Source organism: Talpa europaea (genome assembly GCF_964194135.1).
Source record: "Talpa europaea genome assembly, chromosome: 8".
Classification (NCBI taxonomy): Eukaryota; Metazoa; Chordata; class Mammalia; order Eulipotyphla; family Talpidae; genus Talpa; species Talpa europaea.
In genome coordinates, this window is record NC_140075.1 from 46,566,968 (window position 1) to 46,594,738 (window position 27,771).

Sequence of the window (27,771 nt, forward strand, 5' to 3'; positions counted from 1 at the left end):
TTATTCAGGCATCTAGAGAGGACTGACTATATGATAACATAAAGTGTAGCTCTCACTGCTAAGTACTGTAGAAGAGTTAATGGATTTTTTTCTTCTTCCCCATAAGCAGGGAAGTAAGGTTATCAGTGGAGCCTGTGGTCAGGCGGGAGAGCACAAAGTGGTGTGATCTCCATGACCCTGTTCTGTTCTTCCAGTACCATCCGCGTCCCACTGTGGGAAGAACACCTGCTCCACAACCAAGTGTCAGTCACGGGATGGATACGTAAGTAATCAGATCTGATGAAGGAAATGCCAGGCTAGGACTCAGGCCCAGACCAAGCAGAGGTGTAGATGGTGCCTAATTTAAGTACAAAATTGGTTTTGACTGACAGAATGTAAACCGTAAACGACTAACATTCCATACCAGTTACCCAGATGACCTCAATGAATACTGGAACTGGCCCACGTTCTTCCTGCTGTTTTTTCATGACTCATTGAAGTAAAAAAAAAAATCTTAGTGGCCTGCATGGCTTTTGATCATTTGGGTTCTCAATCGGACAACTGGCTGACTCATTTGTAAAAGATCAGACGCAGTCAATAGGGGTTACGCTCACATGCAACTGGGCTTGTTTTTGAAGGATGGGTAAGATGATTTTGAAAGGGAAGGCATGGCAGAGGAAAGAGTACAAGCGATGACAAAAGGGAAATCTTAGCTCTGACTTGCTTCTCAAATTTAAGGGCAGCAGCCGACGTGATGGTGAGTAGGGAAGATGGGGAATCGAACACACTACACAGAACGGGCTGCAAGGGTCAAAGGTTTCTGTGGAGGACCACATGGCCACGCTGTGGCGAGTGCAGGCGCACTTAGAAAATGGCCTGTCATTACTCTAAGTCAAGGCAGTTAAGTCTATCTTGTTAGAAACTCATCCCTGAGGGATGATGTGCAGCTTCTTTACCTTTTGTGAGCAAAATCTACTGACATCATTTGTAGGATTTTAAATTCCTAAATAGTATACAACTCAGTTTAATACTTCTTTAAGATCTCAGTAATATTATCGGGAAACAGTTTAGGCCATAATTTCTTCTGTTAGAAACAGAAATTTCTATGACCCTTGTTAAATTTATGCTATGAACATGTCTCACCGTTATACTGAGCTGCTGACGTAAAAAGGCCTTGACCTTGACTAATAAGAAAAAAATTGAACTATGTAACCTTTGGTAAGTTAAAGAGGTTAAGTTTCTATTTCTTAGTATGTAATAAAGGGAACAGAATTCTTCCAGGGTTGCTGAGGGTTTTATAGAAGAACTTGGTCTCACCAATAAAATGAAGGTAAGCAATGCTGGCAATTATCTTACAAACAGAAGTCTCATTATACTGCTAAATAGATCAGACTTGAGCATTGCCTGCATAAAAATGATACTCTAGAACATGCTTCTACAATGAAGTGGGGGATTATGTCCAGTATAAAGAACTATTTGACATTTTAATAGGTTTATGAATATTTCACTGAAGTTTACTGCCAACCTCAGCAGACAGGAAAAGTGATTTTTCATGTGTTATGTGGTAGCTTCAACCCATTAAAATAGGGTTGAATTGAGTTTGACCACAGGAAGGGGCTGTCAAGAGACTGTTCTTACTAGTGAGCAGGGCCAGGTCCTTAATTTAAAAAATAGCTGGTCCACGTTCATCTACAGTTAGTTGCTAAATTCTAATTACTCAGCTGCCTAATGTTTGACATTCTCTCTGTGTGTTATCTTAGAAATGCTACAGTCTTATTATATATTCCTAGAAGGGAAGCCTTTTCCCTTCAGGCAGAGACATACGGCATTCATTTATCATTTAGGAGGATTTTTTACTTAACGTGCAGGAACCGGTAAGAGGTACAACACTGGACTAACATGGTCATCTCAATAAATCATTTGTATGTCATGCAGTTTTATAGTTTTGTTTTTATTATGGGAAGCTGTCTAAAGCTTGTCTTGGTTTTGACATCTATGATTACCTGTTGGGTTTGTAAAAATTCCAATCCGGAATTTGGCTTGGCCCTGCTGATGCTTTCATTAGCTAAAGTTACAACTGGTAAAAACTAAGCTGGTTTAATTCAAATGAATGTATTTCCTAGGATTTATATAGCTCTACCAGTTACTGCTCACATTGCGTTTTAAAATGAATTTATTAAAGAATGTTCTTAGGAAGGCAACAATTGATTTGTTATTAAAAAAAATTCTATTTCTCCATGCTGTATAATAAAGGTTATATGAGAGGTTACAGAGTTATAAGCTTCTTTCTACTGGAATTCTCTGATAGTATAGCACAGTGTAGTCATTTCTGCAATGCTAGAATAAATAAAGTCTCTTCTGTGCTTCTCTTCAAAAAGTGATGCATACTAACAGAAGGTGGCATAAAAAAAGCTTTTTTCCTATTCATTCTGTAGTATTGGAGCCAGTATCTAGGAAACAGAAGAGAAAAAGTAAATTCAAGTAGCAATGTAATTTTAAATGTAAATATTTTAAGACTATTTTAAAAAGATAACAGGAACTAATGGAGATGATGTTTTGAAGAACAGGTAAGCTGACCACAGAAATGCCTTAAATTATAGTTAAAGGCAGAGGTAAAAAGACACGTTTCCATAGTTATACCAAGAGAAATATTTGGCTGATATCTGATGATTAAAATTCAGTATCTTCACACGAGTAATACACTCTGAGGACTTGCTAGAAATACATGTTTACATGAAGGCTTTTTACATTGTTTGCTCAGAGGCTTTCTTTACTGGCTTTTTGGTTCTTACCATGGTGTCAAGTGATCAAAATTGCCAGTCTGTGCTATAAAATATGGTAGCCTATTGCTAGCGACATGTTAGTTAGCATATTTCAATGCTAATAGTCATCTGTAATTATTGGAAAGTACAACTGGAACATTTGTATCAGTAAAAAAGTTTTGCTGAACAGTAGTGGTCTATATTGTTAACCTCTAATCCATGAAAATGAGCAAATGTTCAAATTCTATATAGTGAACTAAAGTCTTAAAGATCTAAAGGATCTTTAAGGATGCCTCTTATAAGAATAATATGAAAGAGTTGTCTGAAATACTATCATTTTGTGATCCAGGAACTATAATGACAAAGAGGGTAGTATTTGATGACCAATTAAAAGGCCGCCTCTGCTTAAAAGTTGACTAGTTTCATGCACCTTTTGACGTCTATCTGGAAAAGGCTTTTTTAGAAAAAGTCCTAATATAGTCATGAAAAATCAGGTTTAAATGAATAGTCAATGACATCTTTGCAGATGTGTATATATATGCATATTAGGTATGTTTTCTTTTACAGTAAGGGGCTATACAAAAGAAATTTGTCTCCAGATGCTTTTATAAACGATAGGTTTTAGCTCCTCTTTTTTTTAGTGAGTAAACTGGGTTTGAAAACACATATGCAAAAATCTCAAAGTAACTGTATTTTCCTCTTGCTTTTCAGACCTCCCCTTGGACAATGACAAGCTTTATCTACTATTAGGACTAGCCAGCTGCCTTAAACACGGGTCAGATCTTAAAGTCTATGTTTAAGCGACAATTAGCACAAAGGAAATAACTAATCGTGGAACAGGCAGCCAAGATGTGTCATTGTTCAGGTCCTTAAATGTTTTAAAAACAAGATTCTAAGTCTGTTGTGAAAAATATACTTGCCCAGATGTAAGGGTGATAAGGTTCTTATGGTTAATTACTGGGATGTCGGAAAAGTGATGACATTTTGTTTTTTCCAACAACCCAATAAAATATTCTAAGTCACTCTTAAAAGTCTGAGAGAGACTGCAGGTTTACACCTAAAGTCAGTATTGTTTTTGAGATCTGTCTCTCCCTTGGAATGAATAATTGGCCAATTTTATCCCCCCACCTTAATTTCAAATGAAGAGTTTCTAAAGACTTAGAAAAACAAGATTTCAAGTAGTTTTTTGCTTTCACAGTAATGAGGTGAACACTTACTTTTACCATCACAGGCTACAATTTTCACTTTATCCACTTTAATCAGCTCTGTCACCTCTCTGAATTCAACATCATTCAATACAAAAGTCCACACATTATCGCAGAATCTGTATGTATTTAGAGAGCCCTTGAAAACAAAACATTTAGACACACCGTGAGAAATCTTTTCCCCCCAAAGCCATTTAAGAGAAGTCAGCTATCAATACATAATTCTTAAGAGCACGATTATTTAACATACCATAGAATCCCCCTCCCCTTTATTTAAACCCTAACAAACTGGTTAGTGTCTGCAACCTACCTGGCTCTGAAGAGGGCTGAATGAAAATTGAAACCTGTGTTCCTGCTACCCTCATGTGGCTAAATTATGAAAGTACATTTGAATATTTACTTAAATATTTTTTAAAGACAACGTATTATGTATCCTGTGACTTAGTTACGATAAATTACTGTATGCGCGATTAAGACTACATGATGGTCCTATGCAACATTCTTCTAATGAGTAAGTTTATTTTCCTCTTAGAGGACTGAACCCCAGGGGTGAAAGTGGCTCTGCAATAGTAGCAGCAAGGGCAAGGGGTCTGCTCGTGAAGGTTTTAAAAAGTGTTACTAGCAGGACTTGACAACTAATTGGATGAGGTGGTGGAGGGACAGAGGCACCTCAGAACAGAAGGAAAAATTAGGGAACTACAGGTTTCCAAAGGAACTACTCAGTAATATCACAAATTATGCATCAGGTTTAACAAACCTGGCAAGAGAAGTTTTAGTGGAATGGTGAGATTAATGCATTGAAAAAGGGCAGTCATAAATGTAAAAATATTTTTTAAAAATGCCATCTGCTCCTTGGATAAAATCTGGGTCTTTATAAGGCCGAACTCAATGTTCATTTCTGACATCCTTAAATTTATGTGTAATCAATGATCCTGTGAGTGAGTATGATCTAATGGGTAGAAGCAGCTGTGTAAATTTGAACAATGCATGTCATTGGGATTAATGGCTAGTGTGTGAATATTCACTTTCAAAAATATTTTGAAATTCTACTATAGTATAAATGTATTTGCTTCATATCTATCGTTTTTGACTTTATTGGTGAACCCTTAATAGTAAATAACCTTTTTTATTTTTCAGTTTGAATTTAGCCACTAGTGACAAAGAATAAAATTTTAGATTTGTTTTTTATGTTGTATTCCAAAAGTTCCTTCTTATGGTAATATCTGGCTTTGGTAAAGTAACTGACTTTCAGTCATTTGGCCAAATGGTAGTAAAAAGAACATCCAAAAAAGTTTAGAAGAACTCTTTCTTGACTGTTAAACTTCAAACAGTAAGCAAGTATTAAAGTAATCACAGCTCTCAAAAATGTACAATGGCTTTTTAAGACTAGTTACACATATTCGTTCAATCTGTATTTTCTCATTAAAAATTAAGTTCCAAGGTCTTAGTAATTTATGTTGAAATTTATTAGTTAAAAAACAACATAGTTACCAACTTTAGCTCTACTACATGATCTAAGTTACACGTTATTCTAGATATAAATTTAAAATTATTATAAATTAATAAATACATAAATGCGGTGTGGTAATAACGGCTTTGAAAATTAGATCTATTACCATTGTATTTTTTGCCTCACTTAACTTTGCTTAGTTTGGCAAAAATTATTTGTAAACATTCTGGGACTTAAAACTGATCAAGTTTGCTGTAATAAAGAAGGATAAGTAATGGGAAATAGCAAGAATAAAAAAAATCTGGCCAAAAGTAAGTATAGCTTTTGAAAAGTAGAAAAACTTACGAGGCGCTATGCAAAAAAATGCATTTGTCAAATTATGTTCCATTTTAGCTGAACAATTAAAGGATCAGATTTCAACACATGGTTTTCTACAAACAAAAGCAAACTAATGTTCTAAGAATCAAGAATTCACTGATAAACTTTTTACTCCAGATGAATTTCAGATATGTGAAATAAGACTGCCAATTGGGGCCTTGTATGTAAAACACTGAAATGTCAGTTGAATAAATTAATCCATGGTCTTTACCTACATTGATTTCCACATATTTTAACCTTCCAATTTCTTCTTTATGGTGATGCCTTCTAACAAGTGTATTAGTTGATAATACCCAAATATTGTAAGCAATATGATGCTGTGAATGTCATAATGTGGTATGATTCTTTCACAATGCCATATTCACTTTGGGGTTTGTGTTCACAGTATAATGAATGCCTCTAAACGAGACCACGCAACAAGAACAGACCATTATTTACCGCTAGTTCAGGTCTTGATAAGGCATGATATATAAAAGCAGATGGGAGGGGAACATAAAGTTTCTAGAAGTAACTATTTCCCTGAAATGGGTGAAAGTTTGGAAACCATAACTGAACCCTAGGGATTATGCCAGCATTTACCTTCAATCCTGAAGATGTTTCAGGGGTTTGAATTCTCAGTAACTTTAGGGAAAGGTAGTCAAACATAGGTAAGTTGATTTGTGAAACAATGGAATAAAAATCTAAAAACTACTGTTACGTAGATTGTTTTGTGTAACTTAACATAATTTAGTTATTCAAAAAACAAGTTGCAAAATTTGTAGGTGTCCTAAAAAACACTTTCAATGACATTTGGTGCAATTTTGTAGTTTGAAGAAAATATCCTTACCCTGAAGTTGACTCTGTTCCTGACCCTCTGAGCCAAAGCTGAATTTATAGCCTTATCAAACTGAAGTAGAACTTGAAGGGCAAGTTGGGGGGTGATCTGTTGAGACTGAGAAAAAGTAAGGTCATAAATCCTCTTACACAAGAATGTTAAAGATAAAAAAATAAACCATCTAAAATATAACTCACTAACCAGAGCCCATAAACTAGAATGGCCTGATTTTCCCGACAATTAAGAGGCAAAGCATGACAGTATTTTCTTGTGCTATTTTGATAAAAATTTAAAACATCCACTGATGTTACAACACTAGAACAAAACACAGGATCAATAATAAAGCTTAAGAAATCTATGAATCTCCAATTTCATAGAACAAAAAATTGGAAATATTTAATAAGTTCTTAAACAAGAGAGTATATAAACATTTTATTCTCCTAAAATATATAATTCAAAATTCTAACCTTGTGCAGAATTAATGTAAAGATACATAAAATGTGCCTGGCTTATACTATGAGAAGAAAATTTTCAATTTTTATGTTGAACAAAATTATATCATCCCATCATCATACATTGTGTCCTGAAGTCGGGGTGGCCTAATGCATAGGAACTTGAGAGTGTTCATGTGAATATTGGTCAAAGAGTCTAAGATAATTAACTTTATATCTTTTTGCCCAAAAAAGGGGACTTAACAAGAATTATTATAGAAACTTCTAAATAAAAATCAATTTTTTTTAGTCTCCCACCTGTATCAATTCATCAAGGCTCTCCTGAAGACTGTTACCCAAAGTGGTATTTCTGTATAACTGATATGCCATGATGTAGGACGAAGAAATTGTTTTCCTTATTCAGGCTTGCATTGAGGTCCTAAAAATTTAATAGGGAAGTATTAAGTGTGTATGTAATGCAGACTACCTGAGAAAGTCTAACATACGCCATCAGAATTCTTTAATTCTAGAACTATAGGAATCATTACTAAGAGTAAAGATTATTTTCTATTTTTCATTAATATATTTATAGTCCGTTGTACAAAAATAGAAATAATTTATTAAAGAGAACATCCTTCTGCCATCACAGACGTGGCGGAATAAGCAGTTGCAGGAAACTCTCCCCTCGTAGCACAACTAGAATCAGCTGCATGTGTGAGAGGGTGCCAGCCCGACCGCGCACCTGCAGTGGTGAAGGCGGGTGGAAAGCGCTGGTGCAGGTGACGGAGCGGAGGGGAGTGAGAGCTGCAGTGAGCTATGGCCCAGCTCATCGGCAAACCAGGCAGGGGGAGGGCCAGGCGAGCCCAGGCAGCTGCTAGACCCGAGCGGGGAGCCCCCTCCCCCCACCCCTCCCCCGGGGACTGAAGGAAGCTGAGAACGGAGCTAAAGCAGAGTCCCGAGGGCTGGGCTGGAGATGGGAACGGGACACACAGGCTCTGTGCTCAGGTGGGGAACGAGTCCAGTCACAGGAGACGGGCCAGTCCGGGTCTTTATGCCTAAGGTGGCCTCCCTCGCTCCCCAGAGGAGAGGCCGAAGGAACTTGCTTCCTGTCGCCCCCTTCCTCGCCACACAAAAGCTAACAAGAGGGGCCTCCCCGGTGGCGCAGCGGTTGAGCGCTGGGTTGCAAAGCTGCGCCGGTTCGATCCCCAGCTGCTCCGGGCCACCAGAGGAGGGTCCCACATGGCGCGCAGACCTCTCCTGTTTCGCCTGCTGCTCCCCTCAGCAGTGTACTTCGGTCCTTCTGCCTGCTCTGCTCCCCGCTCTGGCTCTGGTGAATTCTCTCACCCTCCCGCGCTTCTGACTGTACCCAGTGCTTGTATAAATAAATAAATCTTAAAAAAAAAAATACTATCTGGAAAAAGAAACAAAACTAATAAACAAGAGAATCCCAAAATTTGAGCTCCAGTACCACCTGCTGGGAAAAGAGAAGAAGGCAATTAGATACCTAGAGAGTTTATGAATTAGCGCAGAAGGAAAGAGAATGATACATGGTCAGAAATCAGACTTCAGCCACAGAATTGGGGAGTCTGAGTGAATGTAAACTATCACGGAGAAAATCAAATACATAAAATGCATTCTGAAACAGGACTAAATAATAATGAAATAAGAAAGGAAATGCAGGCGCAAGAGTGACTGCTGCTGTTAAAAAAAAAAATCCAAAGAGAGCTGTTGAGCGTACAGAACGCAATGACGGCCAGGGAAGGCGTAGCAAGCAGCCTGGATCTCAGAGGAAAGAATTGTGAAATTGAAGATGAAAATGTAACGGCTCAAATGGAGCAGGAAAGAGAATTAGGATTTAAGAAAAATGAAATGCCATCAAAAACATCACCTCCATGAGAAAAGAAAACATAAAGTTAATGGGTAGCCAAGCAGAGAGGGAGCAGGGAACAGAGCTCACTGAAAGAAAGAACAGACCTTCCCAAATTTAAGACCCAACCATAAACACCCACCCACGACATGTGGACTAGAGAAGCTGGAATCCTGCTCTCCCTTATAAACTGTGGAGTAATGGAGTATTACACAGGCGTGAAGGAAGATGAAGTGGTGGCATCTGGCACAAAATGGGACAGCCCTTGAGGTGATTATGTTGAGAGAAATCAGCCACAGAGTGAAAGACAGCAGATATTTTCACTCATCTGAGTTAAAAACACCAAAAAAAAAAAAAAAATGCAAACAACAGAAGAAATAAAAATTTGAACTTGGCGAAAAAGAAGGGTTAGCAGAGGGAACAGGGAAAGGGTGGAAGAGACGGGGCAGAGAGGCACATGGGGAATGGGCATAGGTGGCTTGGTGGAGGCAATGAAGAGAAAGGCACTCAGCCGGCCTACACACATATGAAAAAATGCTCAGCATCACGGATTGTAAGGGAAATCACATTACAACCACACTGAGATACCACCTAACTCCTGTGAGAATGGTCCCTATTAAAAAAAAAATGGAATTTAAAAAGTGTTGGCAAGGTTGTGGTGACAGGGGTACTTTCATCCACTGTGGTGGGAATGTGTGACTGTCCAGTTTCCCCAGCACCACTGAACGGCCAGGGGCTCAGCGCTCAAGCGTACATACCCTTGGCTCCTTTGTCAAACATTTACTGTCTGTCCACATGAGGATTTCTGGCGTCTCAGTTCTATTCCATTGGTCTGTGTGTCTGTTTTTGTTCCAGCTCCCTGGACAGACGGACCACTATCTCACACCATGCACAAAATACAATTCAAAATGGGTAAGATTTTGAGGTAAAACCTGAAACCTTAGAATACAGAGAAAACAACTAAAATGCCTTGCAGTGATGTCTTTGTGAATTCATCCCCAACAGCAAGGAAAGCAAAAGAGAATTTAAACAACTGGAACTACATCAAACTACAAAGTTTTTGCATAGCAAAAGAAACCATGATTAAAAATGAAGACACCCTAGTGAGAGGAAACTTTTGCACACCATGCATCTCATAAGGGGCTCACAGCAAAGATCTACAAAAAAAAAAAAAAAAAAAAAAAAATCCTACGACTCAACAAAAAAGAAAGAACCCAGTCAAAAAAAAGTGGTCAAAAGTGCTTAACAGACATGTCTCCAAGGAAGATAAACAGAGGGCCAACAGACACATGAAAAAATGTTCATTATCACTTGTTAGAGAAATGCAAATCAAAACCACAAGAAGATACGCCCTCACTATCCTGAGACCAACCCATTCAGAAAGAAAATCAACAAAAAACTATGAACCAGAGACACTTTTTGGGGGGTGGAGGGGTGGGAGGGGAGGGATTGGGGTCAGAATGGGGGGGTTGCAATTGTATGGGGAATATAAAAATAAAATTTATTATTTAAAAAAAAAAACCAGAAATAACAAATGCCGTGGAGGAAGAGGAACACTCACACTGCTGGAGGGCTTCAGTCCTTTAAAACAGTACGGAAGTTCCTTAGAAGATGAAAAATGCATCTCCTGTATGACCCAACAATCACATTCGTAGGTATCTACCCAAAGAACACAAAAACACCAATTCCAAGGGCAACCTTGCACACCCATGTTGGCAGCACCATCATTTACAACAGCCAAAATATGGAAACAATCTAAATGCCCCCAAAGGGAGGATGGCTCAAGATGACTTGGCACTTAGACACAGTGGAGCACCACTCAGGGAGCAAAGACAACAAACTCACGCTATCATGGCAACACAAATGGAGCTGGAAAAGCAATTATGACAAACGAAGTAAGTCAGAAGAGAGTCAAATACTAGATGGTGTCACATATAAGTGGAATATAGAGAAACTAACCAAAGGAAAAGATAGTCAGATTTAAAAACTGATCCTGGAAAACTGATGATAGAGCTGCGGAGTCCAGAGCTGGGTGGGAAGACAGTATTAAGAGAAAGGTGGGGCGGGGGCAAGACAGAATAAGGCGGTGGACCACGTGTACTTTGGCGGTGGGTGCACTATGGTAATAACACTTGAAGGGGGTGGGGGAGTGTTACACCCCCCCCATACGAACAATGATGTAAAAAATTTATCTAAAAAAAATTTAAAAAACCTAAAAGATAAAAATTACCATTCAAGAATACCTTGCACAGTTATTGTTAAAATACCATGGAGAAATACAGGTTTTCCCAGACAAACGCTAATGCACTTCACAACCAACAGACCTGTCCTAGAAGAAATGTTGAAAGGAGTTCAACGTGAAAAGAAAAAAGAAAAGTACACAAAACCTTGAGAATGGCTGTTATGTAGAAAAACAGAATCAGAAGCACAGACAGGAATAATGAGAAAAGAAAATATGAAAAAGAATCTGTCTAGGCTAATGACTAGTTGAAACCAGCACACACACACACACACACACACACAAATGTTGGGACACAAAATCCTCACGTTAATATAAGCACTAAAAAATCTGGAGAAGACACACACAGCAGAGATAAAGAACAGAATTAATATGGAAAACAGACACAAATGAAAAGGCAGATGGAAACACATGGAAAAGAAACAACAGAAATATACAAACAGGACACTAAAGATAAAAAGGCAGCAATGAAGTCCGATATATCAGTAATTACCCTTCATGTGAATGGACTGAACTCATCAATAGAAACAAAGTGGTTGGATGGATTTAAAAAAAAAAAAAAGGACCAATTTACATTGTTTTCAAGAAACCGACATTAATTCTAAAGAAAACCATATATAACCTCAAAGTGGACCGCTAGAATAAGTGTATCAAACTGATAATGAGGAAGGCAGGAGCTGCTGTACGCCCATCGGATAAGTTAGACTGTCAGCAAAAAAGCAGTAACCAAGATGGATATCATATAATGACCATTCTTGTCAACCATGGAGAAGACACAACTAACTAATAATTACGTATCCAACACACAATCACCTAAGCTTTTAATACAATAACTGACTGAAGGTAGAGTCTGATGGCAAAACAAAAGTGCACAATTTTAATAGCCCCCTTACATCAGTGGATAAATCATCCAGCCGGTAGGTTAACAAAAAAATAATGGCCTTACATGACATAATAAATTAGATGGATTTAACATACATATAATAAATAGTCCATCCTAAAAGAAACACACATTATTGTCAAGTGCACATGGAAAAGTCTAAAGGATGTATCATGTAGGACATAAAATAAGTATCAATAAACACATGATGACTGAAGCCCTATTTGTTACAGGGCAGGGAGAGGGGCACTCCAGACCCCCCAAACCTGCCTGCTCTAAACCGGTTCTGCCACCCGCCGCATAAACACAAAACATATGAGACTTTAATGGGAAGGGACTTTAATACAATTAGGAAACAATACAGGAAAGGCAAAGAATCTAGTTTCTAAATGAAGCACCCAAAGTTAGCCGTCCCCTCGTGGGCAAAAGTCCATCCAAATGGGATTGGCCCAGAGCAAGGCCCCAAAGCCTGCCCCAAGTCTAAGGCATCTTCCAGTGGGGACCCACAGAAAAGGGTCAGAAACAACCAGACAAGTCTGGAAGGAAAAGAGCAAAATCAACATCAAGACAAAAACCGTCACTGCCACCTCCCCACGGGCCTCTCACCCACGTCTGCGTCACCCAGTCCACGACCAAAAGGCAAGCGCAGTTTCTTCATGTGTCTCCTCCAGGTCTCCTGGCTCCATCCTGCTTCCTTCCTTCCTTCCCCAGTCTCCTCTGCAGCTGCTTCTTTCCCTGCTCAACTCCACCCTCCTTTTGGGTGGGGCAGGAAACCTGGAACCCCGCCCTTTCCTGGGGACCACCCTGTTATACTATCATGCATCTTTTCTGATCATGGTGGCATGCAGCTAGAAATCAACCACAAAATGAAAACTGGTAATCTAAAAAGTGCAAACTAAACATAGCTCAGAACAACTGGTCAACAAGTAAATCAAAGGAGAAATAAAAAACCACATGGACTCACATGAAAATGGAGAGACACTATCAGAACCAGCAGGGTGCAGCAAAGGTGGCATTATGAGAGACATTCATAGTTACATATGCCTGTATTGATTAATAAGAAAGATCTCAAATATATAACCTAACCACACATCTAAAGGAGTTAGGATAAACAAAACCAAAAGTTTAAAGGAAGGAAATAAAAATAGGAGAGGAAATTAACAAATCAAAAAGACAATACAAAAGATCACTGAAAGCAAGAGTTAGTTCCTTGAAAACAAAACAAAACAAAACAAAACTGATAAACCTTTGCAAAGGCTCACTAAGAAAAAGAACACTAATAAAAAGAACCAGAAATGGGGTCTCCCTGGTGGTGCAGGCGGTTGAGTGCCGCACTGTGAAGCTGTTCCAGCCTCCGCAGCGCGGGTTTGATCCCGGCCGGCGAGAATCCTACATGGCGTGGCAGACCTCTCCTGTCTCACCCGCTGCTCCCCTCAGCAGTGTATTTCATCAGTCTGCCTGTTCTGTTCCCTGCTCTGTCGCTGGTAAATCCTCTCACCCTCCCGTGCATCTGGCCTGTACCGCAGCACTTGTATTTTAAAAAAAAAAAACAAACCCAAAAAACAGAAATGAAAGAAGTTACAACAGATACCACAATAAAAAGGATCATAAGAGACTAAAATGAACATCTTTATGCAAACAAATTGGACAGTGTAGGAGAAATCCACAAATTCAGGGTCATACAACCTTCCACAACTAATTAGGAAGAATTAGATCATTTGAACTGAACAGACTAACAACAACTACAGAAATTAAAAATGATTATTAAAAGTCTCCCAAAGAACAAAAATCCAAGGTCAGATGGTTTCACCAGTGAATTCTATCAAACTTTCAAGGACAGTACCTAATACCTATCTAAAATATCTTCCAAAAAAAACTGAACAGTGAACACTCCCATACATATTGTATGAAGCATTACTGACTCATGATCAGACAAGGACAGCACAGGCATGCATGCATACAACATGCACATGCATGTGCACGCACACACGCACACAAAGATATTTTTTTTCTTCTTTACTGATTTATTTATTTAAATAATAAATTTTATTTTTATATTCCCCATACAATTGCAGCCCCCCCATTCTGGCCCCAATCCCTCCCCTCCCGCCCCCGCCCCCCTAAAAGTGTCTCTGGTTCATAGTTTTTTGTTGATTTTGATTTTCACTTTCTTATAGTTATTCATTTTCCTGGTCCCTTATTTAAGTTTTCTAGATTCCTGCTATGAGTGAGACCATCCGGTATTTTTCTTTTTCTTTTTGGCTTATTTCGCTGAGCATGATCCCTTCCAGCGCCATCCATGTTGCTGCAAATTGCATGTGTTTATCTTTTTTGAATGCTGAGTAATATTCCATGGTGTATATGTACCACATCTTCTTGATCCAGTCATCTATTTTTGGGCATTTGGGTACACAAAGATATTTTTGATGAACATTGATGTAAAAATTCTCAAAAAATCCTGGCAAATCAAATTTGATGCTACATTAAGAGACTCAAATATCATGACCAAGTGGGATTTATTTTAGGGATGCAAGGATAGTTCAACATACGCAAATCAGTTAATGTAATACTGTTCAAATGATCTATTACATCAACAAAGGATAAAAATCACATGATGGAGTCTGGCAAGATGGCCACTGAGTGAATATGCTGGGCTCACCTCCTCCATATACTCACAGCTAGACTACAGTAGAATAAAGCCCCAGCACTCCCAAGGGAGAAATGGATCACCACATCACATATTAGTAGCAACAGATCAGCAGAAAGGGATGCAAAGGCAACAGTATGAAATTCTATCTGTAACACATAATGCATTAAAATTATAAAAATGAGACAGAATTTGCCACAATAAATGCTGGAGCAAAATAACCGAGGTTATTTGCGTCTCAAGGTAACATAACAATGCTTATGGAACTCAAAATAAATAAAATGATGGAGAATACAAAACAGCAAAAAAATAAAAATAAAAAGCAGCTACAATTAGAGATAATGGAGCTAAGAAACACTATAACTGAAATAAAAACAATACAATTAAAGGCTTCAACAGTAGACAAACAGAAGCAGGGAGAGAATTAATGAGCTTGAAAACAATGTTGGAGAACACAAGTGGAACAATAGAACATTACAAAAAAATGAAAATACTCTGAGTCCTTTGGAAAAACTTAAAAAAGAGAAACAGCATTTGAGTCATGGGGGGGAGGGGTGTCCCAGAAAATGAAGGAAAAAAGACGTAGAACATTTAAATAAGTGAAAAAATTAACAAGGATGCAAAACTATGGCAATTCATTTTTTTTTTTATTTTAAACAATTAAGTAGTGCAAATCATCTCAACCTGGGAAATGAATCAGACGCTGTGATCCATCAGGCCCAAAGAGTTCCAAACAAAATAACACCAGACAGACATACAACAAGAAACAAAACAAAGCTGTTGAAAATTAACAAGGTCAGAATATTAAAAATATTGGGAGAAAAAAGTAATCTATAAGAGAAAGCCAGTCATACTGTTAGCAAACTTTCCAGTAGAAACATTACAAGTACAAATGGATTGGCAGGAGATATTTAAAGCACTTAAAGAAAAAAAATAACCCCCAAACCTCCAAATCCTTTACTCAGCAAGATTAACATTCACGACAGAAGAGTAAGAAGCTTCACTGAAAACCAAAAACTAAAGGAATTTATCAACACCAAGCCCTACATGAAAAAAAATCTTGACATTATAAAGCAACAAAACAATACAGAGTTAACAGACACCTAAAACCATTTAACATGGAGAAGGCAAAGAGTAACAATGTGGCCCATCAGAATGATTCAGAAAACAGATCCTCTCATTTGTTACAAAAATAGCCCATGTAGAACTAACTGGAGTAGAAAACTAAAAATTTACTGGGATAATACTTAAGACAACTGAAATAAAACCTGGACAAAACATGAAAGACTTTAAGAAATCAACATAAAACTAAAGAAATCCACAAAAAAGATACCAAAACTGCAGTGAGCACTCAAGTCTCAAAAATCACTTTAAATGGAAACAGCCTGAATTCAACAGTCAAAAGATGTAGAGTTGTTGAGTTGATTTCAAAACAAAGCCAGAAACCATCTTACCAGGGCCTCCCTGGTGGCGCAGGCGGTTAAGCAGAGCGCTGTGAAGCTGTCCACAGCCTCTGCGGCGCGGGTTTGATCCCGGCCGGCATGCAAGGGTCCCACATGGCGCGGCAGACCTCTACTGTCGCGCCCGCTGCCCCCCCCAGCAGGGTATTTCAGTCTGCCTGTTCCCTTCCCTACTGTCTCTGGTGAATCCTCTCACCCCCCACACCTCTGGCCTGTTCCCCAGTTTGTGTATGTATAAATAAATCTTAAAAAAAAAATCTTACCAACTAAGAAAATCATAGTCTTGAAGACTGTAAGACAGTCAAGCAAATGGTGAACTGCCCCTCCCCTCCAAAACCAGGAAAAGCTTTATTTAAATAATAATAAAAAGACTACAATTTAAAAAAAATAGTAAGAGATAGTAACTGGAACCAAGTCTGGAGCTGCTGCTGCTTCAGGATGGGATGAGGCCCCCCATAGCCCTCCCAGCCAACCAGGACACGGAACCAAGCCCAGAGCTTACATTCTGGGGTGGGGTGAGGTCCCAGTGACATGCCCTCTCGAGCATGTGCTCTCCCAGCTGACCAGGCCACTGGACCCAAGTCAGGAAGCGCTTCGGGGGAGGCCCAGCACTACCCTAGATCCCATAAGGCCCCAGGAGCTGTGCCCAACACCAACTAAACACCCAGAACACCGAGAAGGATCCACACACTAAGTTCCAACTACTGAGCAAACCGAAAGAAAACAATAGGTAGAAAGAAAAATAGAATCGGCCAAGTAAGTCCTCAGGGGAACAATACACCACACAGAGTACACAAATCTCCAATCACGGATATGGAAGAGCTTTTAGTCGTATCAGATACAGAATTAGATACAGAATTCAAAATTGCCATAATCAGGAAAATCAAAGAAATTAAACAATACAAAGAAAACTCAGAAAAACAACTGAGATAAGCAAGAAAACTCAGAAAAGCAAATGAATGTTATGAGAAACACAATCAATGAGCAGTAGAACAATGTTGAGACTTCAAATAAGAAAATAATGGAATTGCAGGATATGTAAAAGTCAGTGGACACAAAAATGTGCAGGGAAAGCCAAGGAAATAGAATAAACCAACAAAAAACAAAAACAGAGATTCAAAGGGGGAAAAAAATGAAAGACAAAAAAAGAACACCAATAATTATCTGACACCGTGAAGAAAGGAAATATAAGATTCATAGGCATCCTAGAAGAGGAGAGAATGAACTGAAAAAAATATTTATAGAAATGATGGAAGAAAACTTCTCTAACTTGAAGTACCTGAACATACAAATACAGGAAGCTAAAAGAGCACCAAGCTATCTATACAAAAGGAGACTTACAGCAAGACATATCATAATAAAACTTAACAGAGTTGAAGACAAAAAATAATGAAGCTGATGAGGAGGAAAAAAAAACAGAGAACCTATAAAGGAACCTCAATTAGGCTAACGTCAGACTTATTTGAAAAAAGACTGTGCGGAAGAAGGGATTAAAAGACTCCAAGGTAAAAACTTCCAGCCAAGTGTCCTCTATCCTGCAAAGCTCTCCTTCAGGTATGAGGGAGAAATAAAGGCCTTCTCAGGCAAACAGAGTGACTTTGCAATCACTAGCCTCCCACCACCAAGATAGATTTAAAAGGAGCTTTAGTATTTCAATCAGAGGTGGAAAAAACACAAAGAACTGAACAAGCAATTAAACAGAAGTACAACACTTAGGACAAAATGGCAGCAGAAGACCTTCATTTATCAATAATCACTGTGTCAATGAACTGAACTCACCAATTAAAGACAAGAATAAATTTAGTTGGATTAGGAAACAGAATTCAATCTGTTGCTGCCTCCAGGAAACACCTAAGTTCTAAGGATGAAGACAGACTGAAAGGGATTGAAAACAATTCTACAAGCAAATGGCTGTCAAAGAAGGCAAGGGCAGTCATACTTTCATCAGATAAAATAGACTCTTGTCAGCTTAAAAGGTGACAAGAAACCGGAATGAATACTATATGATGATTAAGGAAACAATAAAACAGGTAAACATACAAAACTCATCAATATATACTCACTGAACAAAGTACCAAAATACATCAATTCCTTTTGAATTTGAAAACATTCATTGGAGAAATTACATAGGTAGTTGGAAACTTCAACACCCCACTCTCACCAATGGACAGATCAATGAAACAAAAAAATAAATGAGGACACAATTACCCTAAAGAGCTAGACTTTATAAATTTAATAGGGCACGGCACTCCCAAAATGCTCAATGCGCACAGGTTATTCTCCAGGACTGACCACATACTGGGTCACAAATTCATTTCATTTTGTATCAATAAATTCATTTAGATTGAAATACAAAAAGTATCTTCTCTAACTATAAAGGAAACAAACAATACATAAACTACAAAAAGGAAACCAGGGCATCTTCTAATAAGTGGAGAGTGAATAACTCACTACTGATAGACCACTGGGTTAATGAAGAAATAGAAGCAGAAATAAAAAAAAAACCTGTATTCAAATGATAATGAGGATATAACTATCAAAAACACATGAGACAGAGCAAAAGCAATACCAAGGGAAACATATAGCAATATAGGCCTGCATCAAGAAAGAGCCCAAATAAACAACCTTGTCTCCAAACTAAAGGAAATGGAAATTGAATGACAAAAGAATCCGAAACTAGTGAGGGAAGGAAATAATAAAAATCAGAGCAGAAACAAATGAAATAGAATTAAAAAGTCTAAAAGATCAATGAAACCAAAAGCTGGTTATTAAAAAAAAAAAAAAAAGAATAGACAAACCTCTAAGAGGGAAAAAATGCAAATGGAATCATACATGAGAAGAATGAAGTTGGAACACTTGCTAATAACCCCCCACACAAAAACTCCATATGGATAAAGATTTAGATATAATACCTGCAACAATAAAATACACAGAAGAAAACATTGATAATTCCATGACATCAGTAATAAAGAGATATTTGGTAAGGTATTTGGTAATATCTCTAGCTAAGGTATTAAAAACAAAAATAAACTGGGATTATCTCAAGTTAAAAAGCTTTCATACAGTGAAATAAAATACAGGATGATTTAGGGCCTCCCCTGGTGGCGCAGTGGTTGAGTGCTGGGCAGCAAAGCTGCCCGCAGCCTCTGCAGCGCCGGTTCCATCCCTGGCCATCGGAAAGGGTCCCACATGGCACGACAGACCTCTCCTGCCAGGCCCGCTGCTCCCCTCAGCAGTGTATTTCGTCAGTCTGCCTGTTCTGTTCCCCGCTCTGGCTCTGGTGAATTCTCTCACCCTCCCACGCTTCTGACTGTACCCAGTGCTTGTATAAATAAAGAAATCTTTCAAAAAAAATACAGGATGATTTAAAAGGCACCTTATTTAATGAGAAATATTCAATATATAGCTGATAATGGATAAATATCCAAGATATATAAAAAACTCACAGAATGCAACAATAAGAACTAAACAACCCAATTAATAAATAGATAGAAGATATGAAAAGACAATCAGAAAGGTTATTTAGAAGGGCAAAAGACACATGAAAACGTTCATTTTTGCTTCCAATTAGAGGGATGCACGTTAAAACCACAAGAAGATATGATCTCACACCTGTGAGAATAGTACATATTAAAAAGACCTTCAATTACAAATACTGGAAAGGATGCAGAGAAAAAAGGCACCCCATTACACTGTTAGTGGGAATGTAAATTGGTGCAACCATTATGGAAAGAGCTATCTGGATTTACCTTAAAATTCTAAACATGGAAATACCATACAATCTAGAGATCCCATATATCTTACACATATACCCAAAAAGTATGAAGCCATTAAAACAGAAATCCATACATCACACAGGGTTCAGAGCGGCAATATTACAATAGCAAGGACATGGACACAGTCAGACTGCCCACTGACAGCTGAATGGATCATCAGGATGTGTGATATTCACACTATGCAGTACTGTTCAGTCATAAGGATGACACACATCCACTTTCAACAAAATGGAGGACATCTGAGGGGATTATGTTTAGTAAAGCAAGTCAATGATGAAAACCAATACCAAACATTTACAGAGCAATCTTCCGACTTGAAACAATTTAAAAAAAACAGTGGGGATCAATGTGAGGACTCTGAGATTCAGAGGGAAGGAGGCTAAGGGGACATAAGATATGGTGATGGGGGCGAGCTCACAAGATCACATTACAGACACGATATTTAACACCCATTTATGATAAAAACTCTCAACAAATTAGGAATAGAAGGAACATACCTCAACATAATAAACTCCATTTATGACAAACCCCCAGCTAACATTATATTCAATGGTGACAAACTAAAAGCTTTCCCCCTAAGAGCAGGAATCATGCCTTCATTTTTCTTTGATTCAGGATTGTTTTGACTGTTTGGGGTCTTTTATGGTTCCAAACAAATTTTAGCATTCTTTGTTCTGTTTCCTTGAAAACTGGCATGGGATTTTGGCAGGGATTGCATTGAATCTATATATTGCTTTGAGCATGATTACCATTTTAACTATGTCAATTCTTCCAATCCATGAACACAGAATATCTTTCCATTTCTTGTGTCTTTTATTTCCTTTATTCAGTTTTTCCAAAGAGGCAGTACTAATTTGCATTCCTACCAGCAGTTTACAAGAGTTCCTGTTTCTCCAGACCCTCACAACACTTGTGTCCAGTCTTTTTTTTACAGGCTAGTCTCACAGGTGTGAGGTGATACCTCATTGTGGTTTTATTGTGCATTTCCATAGTAATAAGTGATTTTATGCATTTTTCATGTGCCTGTTGGCTATCTGTATATCTTCTTTGGAGAAGTGTGCTCATATCTTATTTCTTGATTGGGTTGTTTTTGTTGTTGAGTTATATGAATTCTTTATAAATTTGTGTGATTTCTATCACCATAAGAAGCTTTTTACTTTTTTTTTCTTTTTCATATGCCTTAGGTATGAAATAGCTCTTGCCATCAATCCATCAATCAAGCTAGGATGAGCAAAGGACTGTGAATATGCTTTGGGATTAAAGCATATTCAAAAAATTAAAAACAGAAATATCATATGATCCAGCTACTCCATTTGTAGGTAGTCTACTTGTATTTGATGAATATGAAAAAACTAATTTGAAAAGATTTATGCACTTCTATGTTGACTGCAACACTAATTCACAATAGCCAAGACATGGAAACAACCTAAATGCCCATCAACAGATGACTGGACAAAGAAGCTGTGGAATACTCTGTAGCTAGTAAAAAGATGAAACCTTGTTTTTTCAACATGGATAAAACTTGAGATGATAATGCTAAGTGAAATAAGTCAGAACCTGAAAGACAAATATTGAATGGTTTCACTGGTATGTGGATTATAAAGCAAATGAACACAAAATACAACAATAACTGAGACTCAAAACAAAATGGTGTAACTAGAGAGGAAGGGGAAGGGAGGTGACAGGAAAGGGTAGCTGGGCTCCTGGTGAATAGTAGAATAGTTCTAGTACTAGAACGTTGGTAGTGGGTACAGAGTAGTCTCTACACGTCTCAAGGCGTGAAGCTATACGACTGAAACACACATAGTATTCTAAATCTCTGGTAAAGCAACAACCAAAAAAATGTAAAAAAAAAAAAAAAAGTACATCTTTACCATTTTTTCCAAAAGTCTGCCTTTTGACTTAGTGCAGAACCTGCCATTTGCTAGCCTTACCACTCACTGTAAGCCAGTTCACTTCTGCTCGCCTTCCCTTTCATTGTCCTGTACTAAAATTGGGTGTTTATATACAAACAGAAAACAGCACTGTGACAGGTAGCAGGCAGAGGAAGATGAATAAAAATACACTCCTGACACTACAGAATTTATATTCTGCAGAGGGCAACAGGCCTAGAAATAAGTTAAATTCAACTGAGAACAAGAACTATCATAGAGACACATTCTATATGGGGGCTGCCTGTGGATTACATGAGTTTGGCTGACAAAAGCTTCTGATTATTCAAGGTAGACTTTAATCAAGCAAAGGAGGGCAATCGTGCTAGACTGGTCTGTGGAGAGAACTTTATATTGTTCTGAATTACGAGGTAAGTATGAATTGGAGGTGTAGGAGATAAGGCTGAAAACCATGAAATGCATGGCTTGCTTGGGTCCATCAGGAGAGGTGTCAAGGATTTACAGTACAAATGGGGAGCACCTGAAACATTCTCGGCGAGGGAAGGTCAGATAAATGACAGCAATATGAAGAACGTTCTTAAAAGCATTATTAGAAAGAGATGAAAGGTGAGGGCTCAAAGAGGGTGGCAGTAGCAGATGTGATAAATATTTCCAAGCTTCTACTATATGTCAGGTATAAGATTCCTGATCTCAAGGCACTTTCAGTTTAGAGATGGACAGAGGAGATAAATTCAAAGAGTGGTCATAAGGTAAAATTCAGCCAAAATAATGGTCAATATTCAGTCTTTATTACATACCACGTGAGCACTGGATACAGGAGATCATGTCTGCATTTTTAAAACCTTTTCTTTGGCTTTTGGGATCTTACCCTCAGTGTTTCCTTCCACTTCCCTGGATACTACTGTATCCAGGTTTTCCTTTGTTGGTTTCCTCCTCAACAACTTGACTTCTAAGTACTTGAGTACCTAAGGCTTCTCATGTCTTCTCTATATATGCTTTAGTCTAGTTACTTCATCCAGGCTTATGGCTTTAAATACATTATGCTGAGGACTTACCAATTTATATGTTCAGTTCTGACTTCCTTCCATATAGTCATATATAAAATTGTCTCCTTGACAATGGATGGAAATATTAAGTAGGTAGCTCAAATTTGTTGGAAACCAAATTCCTGATACTATCCCTTCAAACCTGTTCTGCCCTCAATTTGCCCACCTCATTAAACAGTTAGATCTCATCTTCCAATAAGATAGCTTAAAAACCTTATACTCAGTATTAACTTTTTTACTTTACATCTAATCTGTCAGTTAATCCTATCAGCTCTTCCTTCTAAACTATTGCCAGAATCCTACAACTTTTACCACCACCACTGCTAGCACTAAAAGGCAGCATTCATTACCTGTCACTGAGATTACTATAACAACCCATTAAGTAGTTTCCCTGGGCCTCCCTGGTGGTGCAAAGGGTTAAGATGCAACCTGTGTATTTACCCAAAGGACACAGAAACATCAATTCCAAAGAACACCTGCACCCGTATGTTTATAGCAGCACTATTTACAATAGCTAAGCTTTGGAAACAGCCCAAATGCCCAAATATAGATGACTGGATCAAGAAGATGTGGTACATATACACCATGGAATATTACTCAGCATTCAAAAAAGATAAACACATGCAATTTGCAGCAACATGGATGGCGCTGGAAGGGATCATGCTCAGCAAAATAAGCTAAAAAGAAAAATACCGGATGGTCTCACTCATAGCAGGAATCTAGAAAACTTAAATAAGGGACCAGGAAAATGAATAACTATAAGTGAAAATCAAAATCAACAAAAAACTATGAAACAGAGACACTTTTGAGGGGGTGGGGGGCGGGAGGGGAGGGATTGGGATCAGAATGGGGGGCTTGCAATTGTATGGGGAATAGAAAAATAAAATTTATTATTAAAAAAAAAAAAAAAAAAGAAGATGCAACCTATGAAGCTATCTGCAGCCACTGCAGCACGAGTTCGATCCCTGGCCAGGGAGCAACCCACATGGCATAGCAGACCTCTCCTGCCTCACCCGCTGCTCCCCTCAAGCAGTGTATTTCAGCCAGTCTGCCTGTTCTGTTCCCCACTCTGTCTCTGTTGAGTCCTCTCACCCCCCCCCCACCCCTCTGGTCTGTGCCCCAGCTCTTGCGTGCATAAATGAATAAATCTTTTTTTAAAAAAGGTAGTCTCCTTATTTCTATCCTTGCCTACCCCACCCCGTCCCCAGAGCAGACATACTATGCTTTTTAAAACTTAAGTCAAACCATCTCTCTCGTTTATTCAAACCCCCCAAATAGCAGAATCCTATCTCCAAAGAGTATTGTTACCAACCCATTAAAAAAAAACTCCCTCCCTTCCTCTTACACCTTATTTTCATTCATACCATTAATTGAAGCTGACACATACTTGCTTATTTTGTTTCCATCTGCTAAAATGATTCATAAAGATACTTTTGCTCCATTATGTATTTACCATCTAGAAAAATGTCTAGCATGTTGTACTTTTCAATATGTACTTGTTAGTGAATAACTAACTTGGTGGTATGTCAAAATACTGTTACATGTCAAATATATTTTACATATCAGCTATTATTACTGTATTTCAGTGTGCTACAAAGTTTCCTATTTTATTGAGGAAACTGAAGCAACGAAAACTTCCAGATTCTAAATTTCAACACTTCTACATCTAATCACCTAACAATATCTATCACATATACTCAGCCTCCCTGCCAGTCACTGTAGCCAAAACTTTCTATCTGTATTATCTCCAATAGTATACTAAAAGATACTATTCCAATAGTTATTCCCTCTCTCCTTACCTTTAAATTTCCCATCTTTGTGCATCATTTCCACCAGCGAATGGGTGGCTAGTTCTACCATCTTTAAGAAAAGACCCACTTTCCTTGCCAGCTATTTTCTGTTCTTTGTTGCAGCAAAATTCCTAAGAGTAGTCTGAACTCACTATCCCATTCCTTTTCTCCCCTTTTCTCTTAAAAATTCACTCTTCATGGTTGATTCAGTGGTGGGAATTCTATGGGGATTACACCTGAGAGGAACAATATAAAATATGGATATTTATACAAATTTTAAAAAGTTCACTCTTCACAGGTTTTTGCCTCCAGCACTACAATGAAATTAGATGGCACTGTTGAGTCCCTTCCTCAAGGAGACTTAAGTATTTGAAACAGGTGATTACTCCCTCCTACTTGATGAAGGATCTTGAATTAGCTTCTGGGACATCACACTTTTTGGATTTTTCTCTTAAAATCCCTAGTTCATCCTTCTCCACATCATTTATTGGTTGATCCTTTTCTTTCAAAACAATGTCATAAGCCACCATCTTTGATCCTCCGCTGCTTTCCTCCATCTACGCTTACTCCTTAGTGATAACATTCAATCTCATAGCTTCGAATGGCACTGCTGATGATGTCCAAATTCATATACTTGCATACTTCTTCCCTGAACACTTCTAAATCCAATTGCATACATAACATCATTAATTGTTCTTTCCCATCTTAGTTGAAGTAACTTAGTTGAAGTAACTTCCATGGATTAGGCATAATAAACCTTTGCGTTATCTTCCCCTTCATCTCACCTCCACATCCAATTCAAAGCACATCCTGTAAACTCTACCTTCTGGGTGCATTCGGAATCCAACCAGTTCTCACTATTTCCATGGCTACCACTCTGATCTGTGCCGCTATCGCCTGTCATTTGGATTATTGAAATAGTTTTCTAACTAATATCCCTGCTTCCACAATGCCACCTACACTCTGACCCAAATGGGCAGTCAAGTGAGCTTTTAAACATAGGTTAGAACACGCCCCTTTTCTGTTCAAAACCACAAAGGCTTGATTTCTATTGAGTCCTTACAATAACCTGGCTACTGTTAAATCTCCAACCTTACCACCATTCACTGCCCCCTTGCTCTCACCCTTCTCACCGGCACACCAATCACACCAGCGTCCCTGTTATTCTCTGAATAGGACAGACATACCTGCCTATGGAAGTTTTTGCACAGGCTGTTCTTTCGACCAGAAATACTCTGCCCCCAGATACCTACAAGTCCTCTTAATTCCTTCAAGTATAGCACCTTGTAGGGCTAAAGCAGCCTCATATTTAAAATATCAACGCACACCGCCACTCAGAAAACCTCAATTAATCTCAGCTTGCTGTTTGATGGCGCGAGCACTTTCTAACACGTTATATAATTTACTTATGTTCTTTTCTGCGTCCTTTAAAAAAAAGGTAAGCTCAGTGAAGGCAGGGACTTTGGCAAACCAATTATCTAGAACAAACAGCACCCAACACATAATAGGAGCCAAACAAATTGATCAATGACGAACGAAAATCATCAGTAAACAAGCAAAATGTGTGAGTCGAGCGGGAGGTTAAAAAGCGAAACGAAAAGTGCCAGGAGCAGCCAAGAATCTTGTGTCATGCCCATTTAACGAAAGTCTGAGTTATCAAGAAAACAGCTATGCTATTTAAACATCGTCGACGTGCTTTAGTAATGTTTACATTCTTAAAACTTCCTTGTGAAATGTTCAAATCTTTGGAATTTATTACCAGCTACATAAACTTAGTACGTTTTGCAGTTTCGAACATTAAACTAGGGCAGAAGCCCTAGTTCTACATCAACCCAACCAGCTTGAAGTCGCGCCTCAGTGGAGCTCACGGTAACACACTTCGGGCGCAGGCTTCACACCCCGCCAGCGGCACGGGAGTGGGACACTGAAGGGAGCGCTGCCCCGATATTCGGCAAAAACCAAGCAACCAGCGCGGAGCTTTTAAGACACGCACCCGGCTGGGCTGAGCCCTCCCGCAAGCCCGTCCGCCCGCGCCCGCGCCAGGCTCCCGCCGCCCCCCGCGTCTCCCCCCCGGGTACCGCCGCGGGGCCGCCGCGCCAGCCGAGTGGGTAACGGGCCGACACCCGGGGGCAGGGCCCCCTCCGCCCCGCCCTCGAAAGAGACCCAACCGACCGCAGCCCCAGCCCTGAGGGCAGGGAGGGCGAGCCCGGTTCACCCGGTACCTTTGAGGAAGGCGCTTCCCGCCGCGGAGCGGACAGCAGTCGCCCGGAGCCCGGCAGGAGGTGCCCGCTTCCCGGACCACCGCTTCGGCCGCCACAGAAACCGCAGGGCCGCGCCGGCGACCCGGAAGTGTTCGCGGTACCTGGAAGTGACACCACGCCGGCGCGCCGGAGGCCCCGCCCACCCCGGGCGCCCGCGGGCCAATCAAACCTTGCGAGGGGAGGGCGGGAGGCGCGGGGCCGGCGCTTTCAAGCCCGAGACCCGAGGATCGGCTTTTCAAGTAATTCCCCGGGTTTACTGAATCGTTCATAATGATGTAATTGTTAGAAACTACCTTCTCCACTGTCAGATGTGCACAATTAAGAAATGCAGGGCAGTCACATTTTACGCCAAGGCGTATTCAGTGCAGTACTGTTGAAGACGCCTCCCCGAACACTAAAGACAATTTTTTTTTTTTTTATTATAAGCAGGTATTTCTTTACCATTCAAAACAGGGCCGCGATTCATTTAACTCCGCAAGCTTTCAGTTTGTGATTTCATGAAGAATTTTAATTTGGGAGAATCTGCAAGTGACTGCATTTAAAATTTCTAATGCAAAACAAATACTTCAACATGTATTTTGAATTTACAAAATCCCAATGGTAACCTAACTGGATTAAAAGCAGCTGTAATGTACACAGCTGTCTATTAAGTTGTTGAACAGTGATTAAGGAGTAAATGTAAAAACACTTGCTATCAACCGGAACTCAGAACAGGCCTATAACTTAGACAAGTTCTCATTTATGCCATGCTTTCAGCCACTTATTGAACTGATTTCATTCTTGGGGTCACCACTAACTAGAATAATTCTAAAGTATGTAATACAAAATACCTTATTGTCTAAAATTAAATGTAAAAGTACTCGTCACCTCCTTGGAGTATAGTAAGCACAACGA

General features: G+C 39.1%; 1 protein-coding gene across 1 annotated transcript; it reads right to left on the reverse strand.

Moving 5' to 3' along the window:
• Positions 1–2,403: 2,403 nt before the first annotated feature.
• GTF2A2 (general transcription factor IIA subunit 2) lies at positions 2,404–26,869 on the reverse strand (the record flags this gene model as incomplete). The annotated part of the gene is made up of 5 exons (XM_084241277.1): positions 26,839–26,869; positions 7,338–7,458; positions 6,601–6,705; positions 3,959–4,085; positions 2,404–2,429 (listed from the first exon to the last, which is right to left on the reverse strand). The coding sequence occupies exons 2-5, from the start codon at positions 7,407–7,409 to the stop codon at positions 2,404–2,406; spliced, it is 330 nt and encodes a 109-aa protein (XP_084097403.1). The 5' UTR covers positions 7,410–7,458; positions 26,839–26,869.
• Between the last annotated feature and the right edge of the window lie 902 nt (positions 26,870–27,771).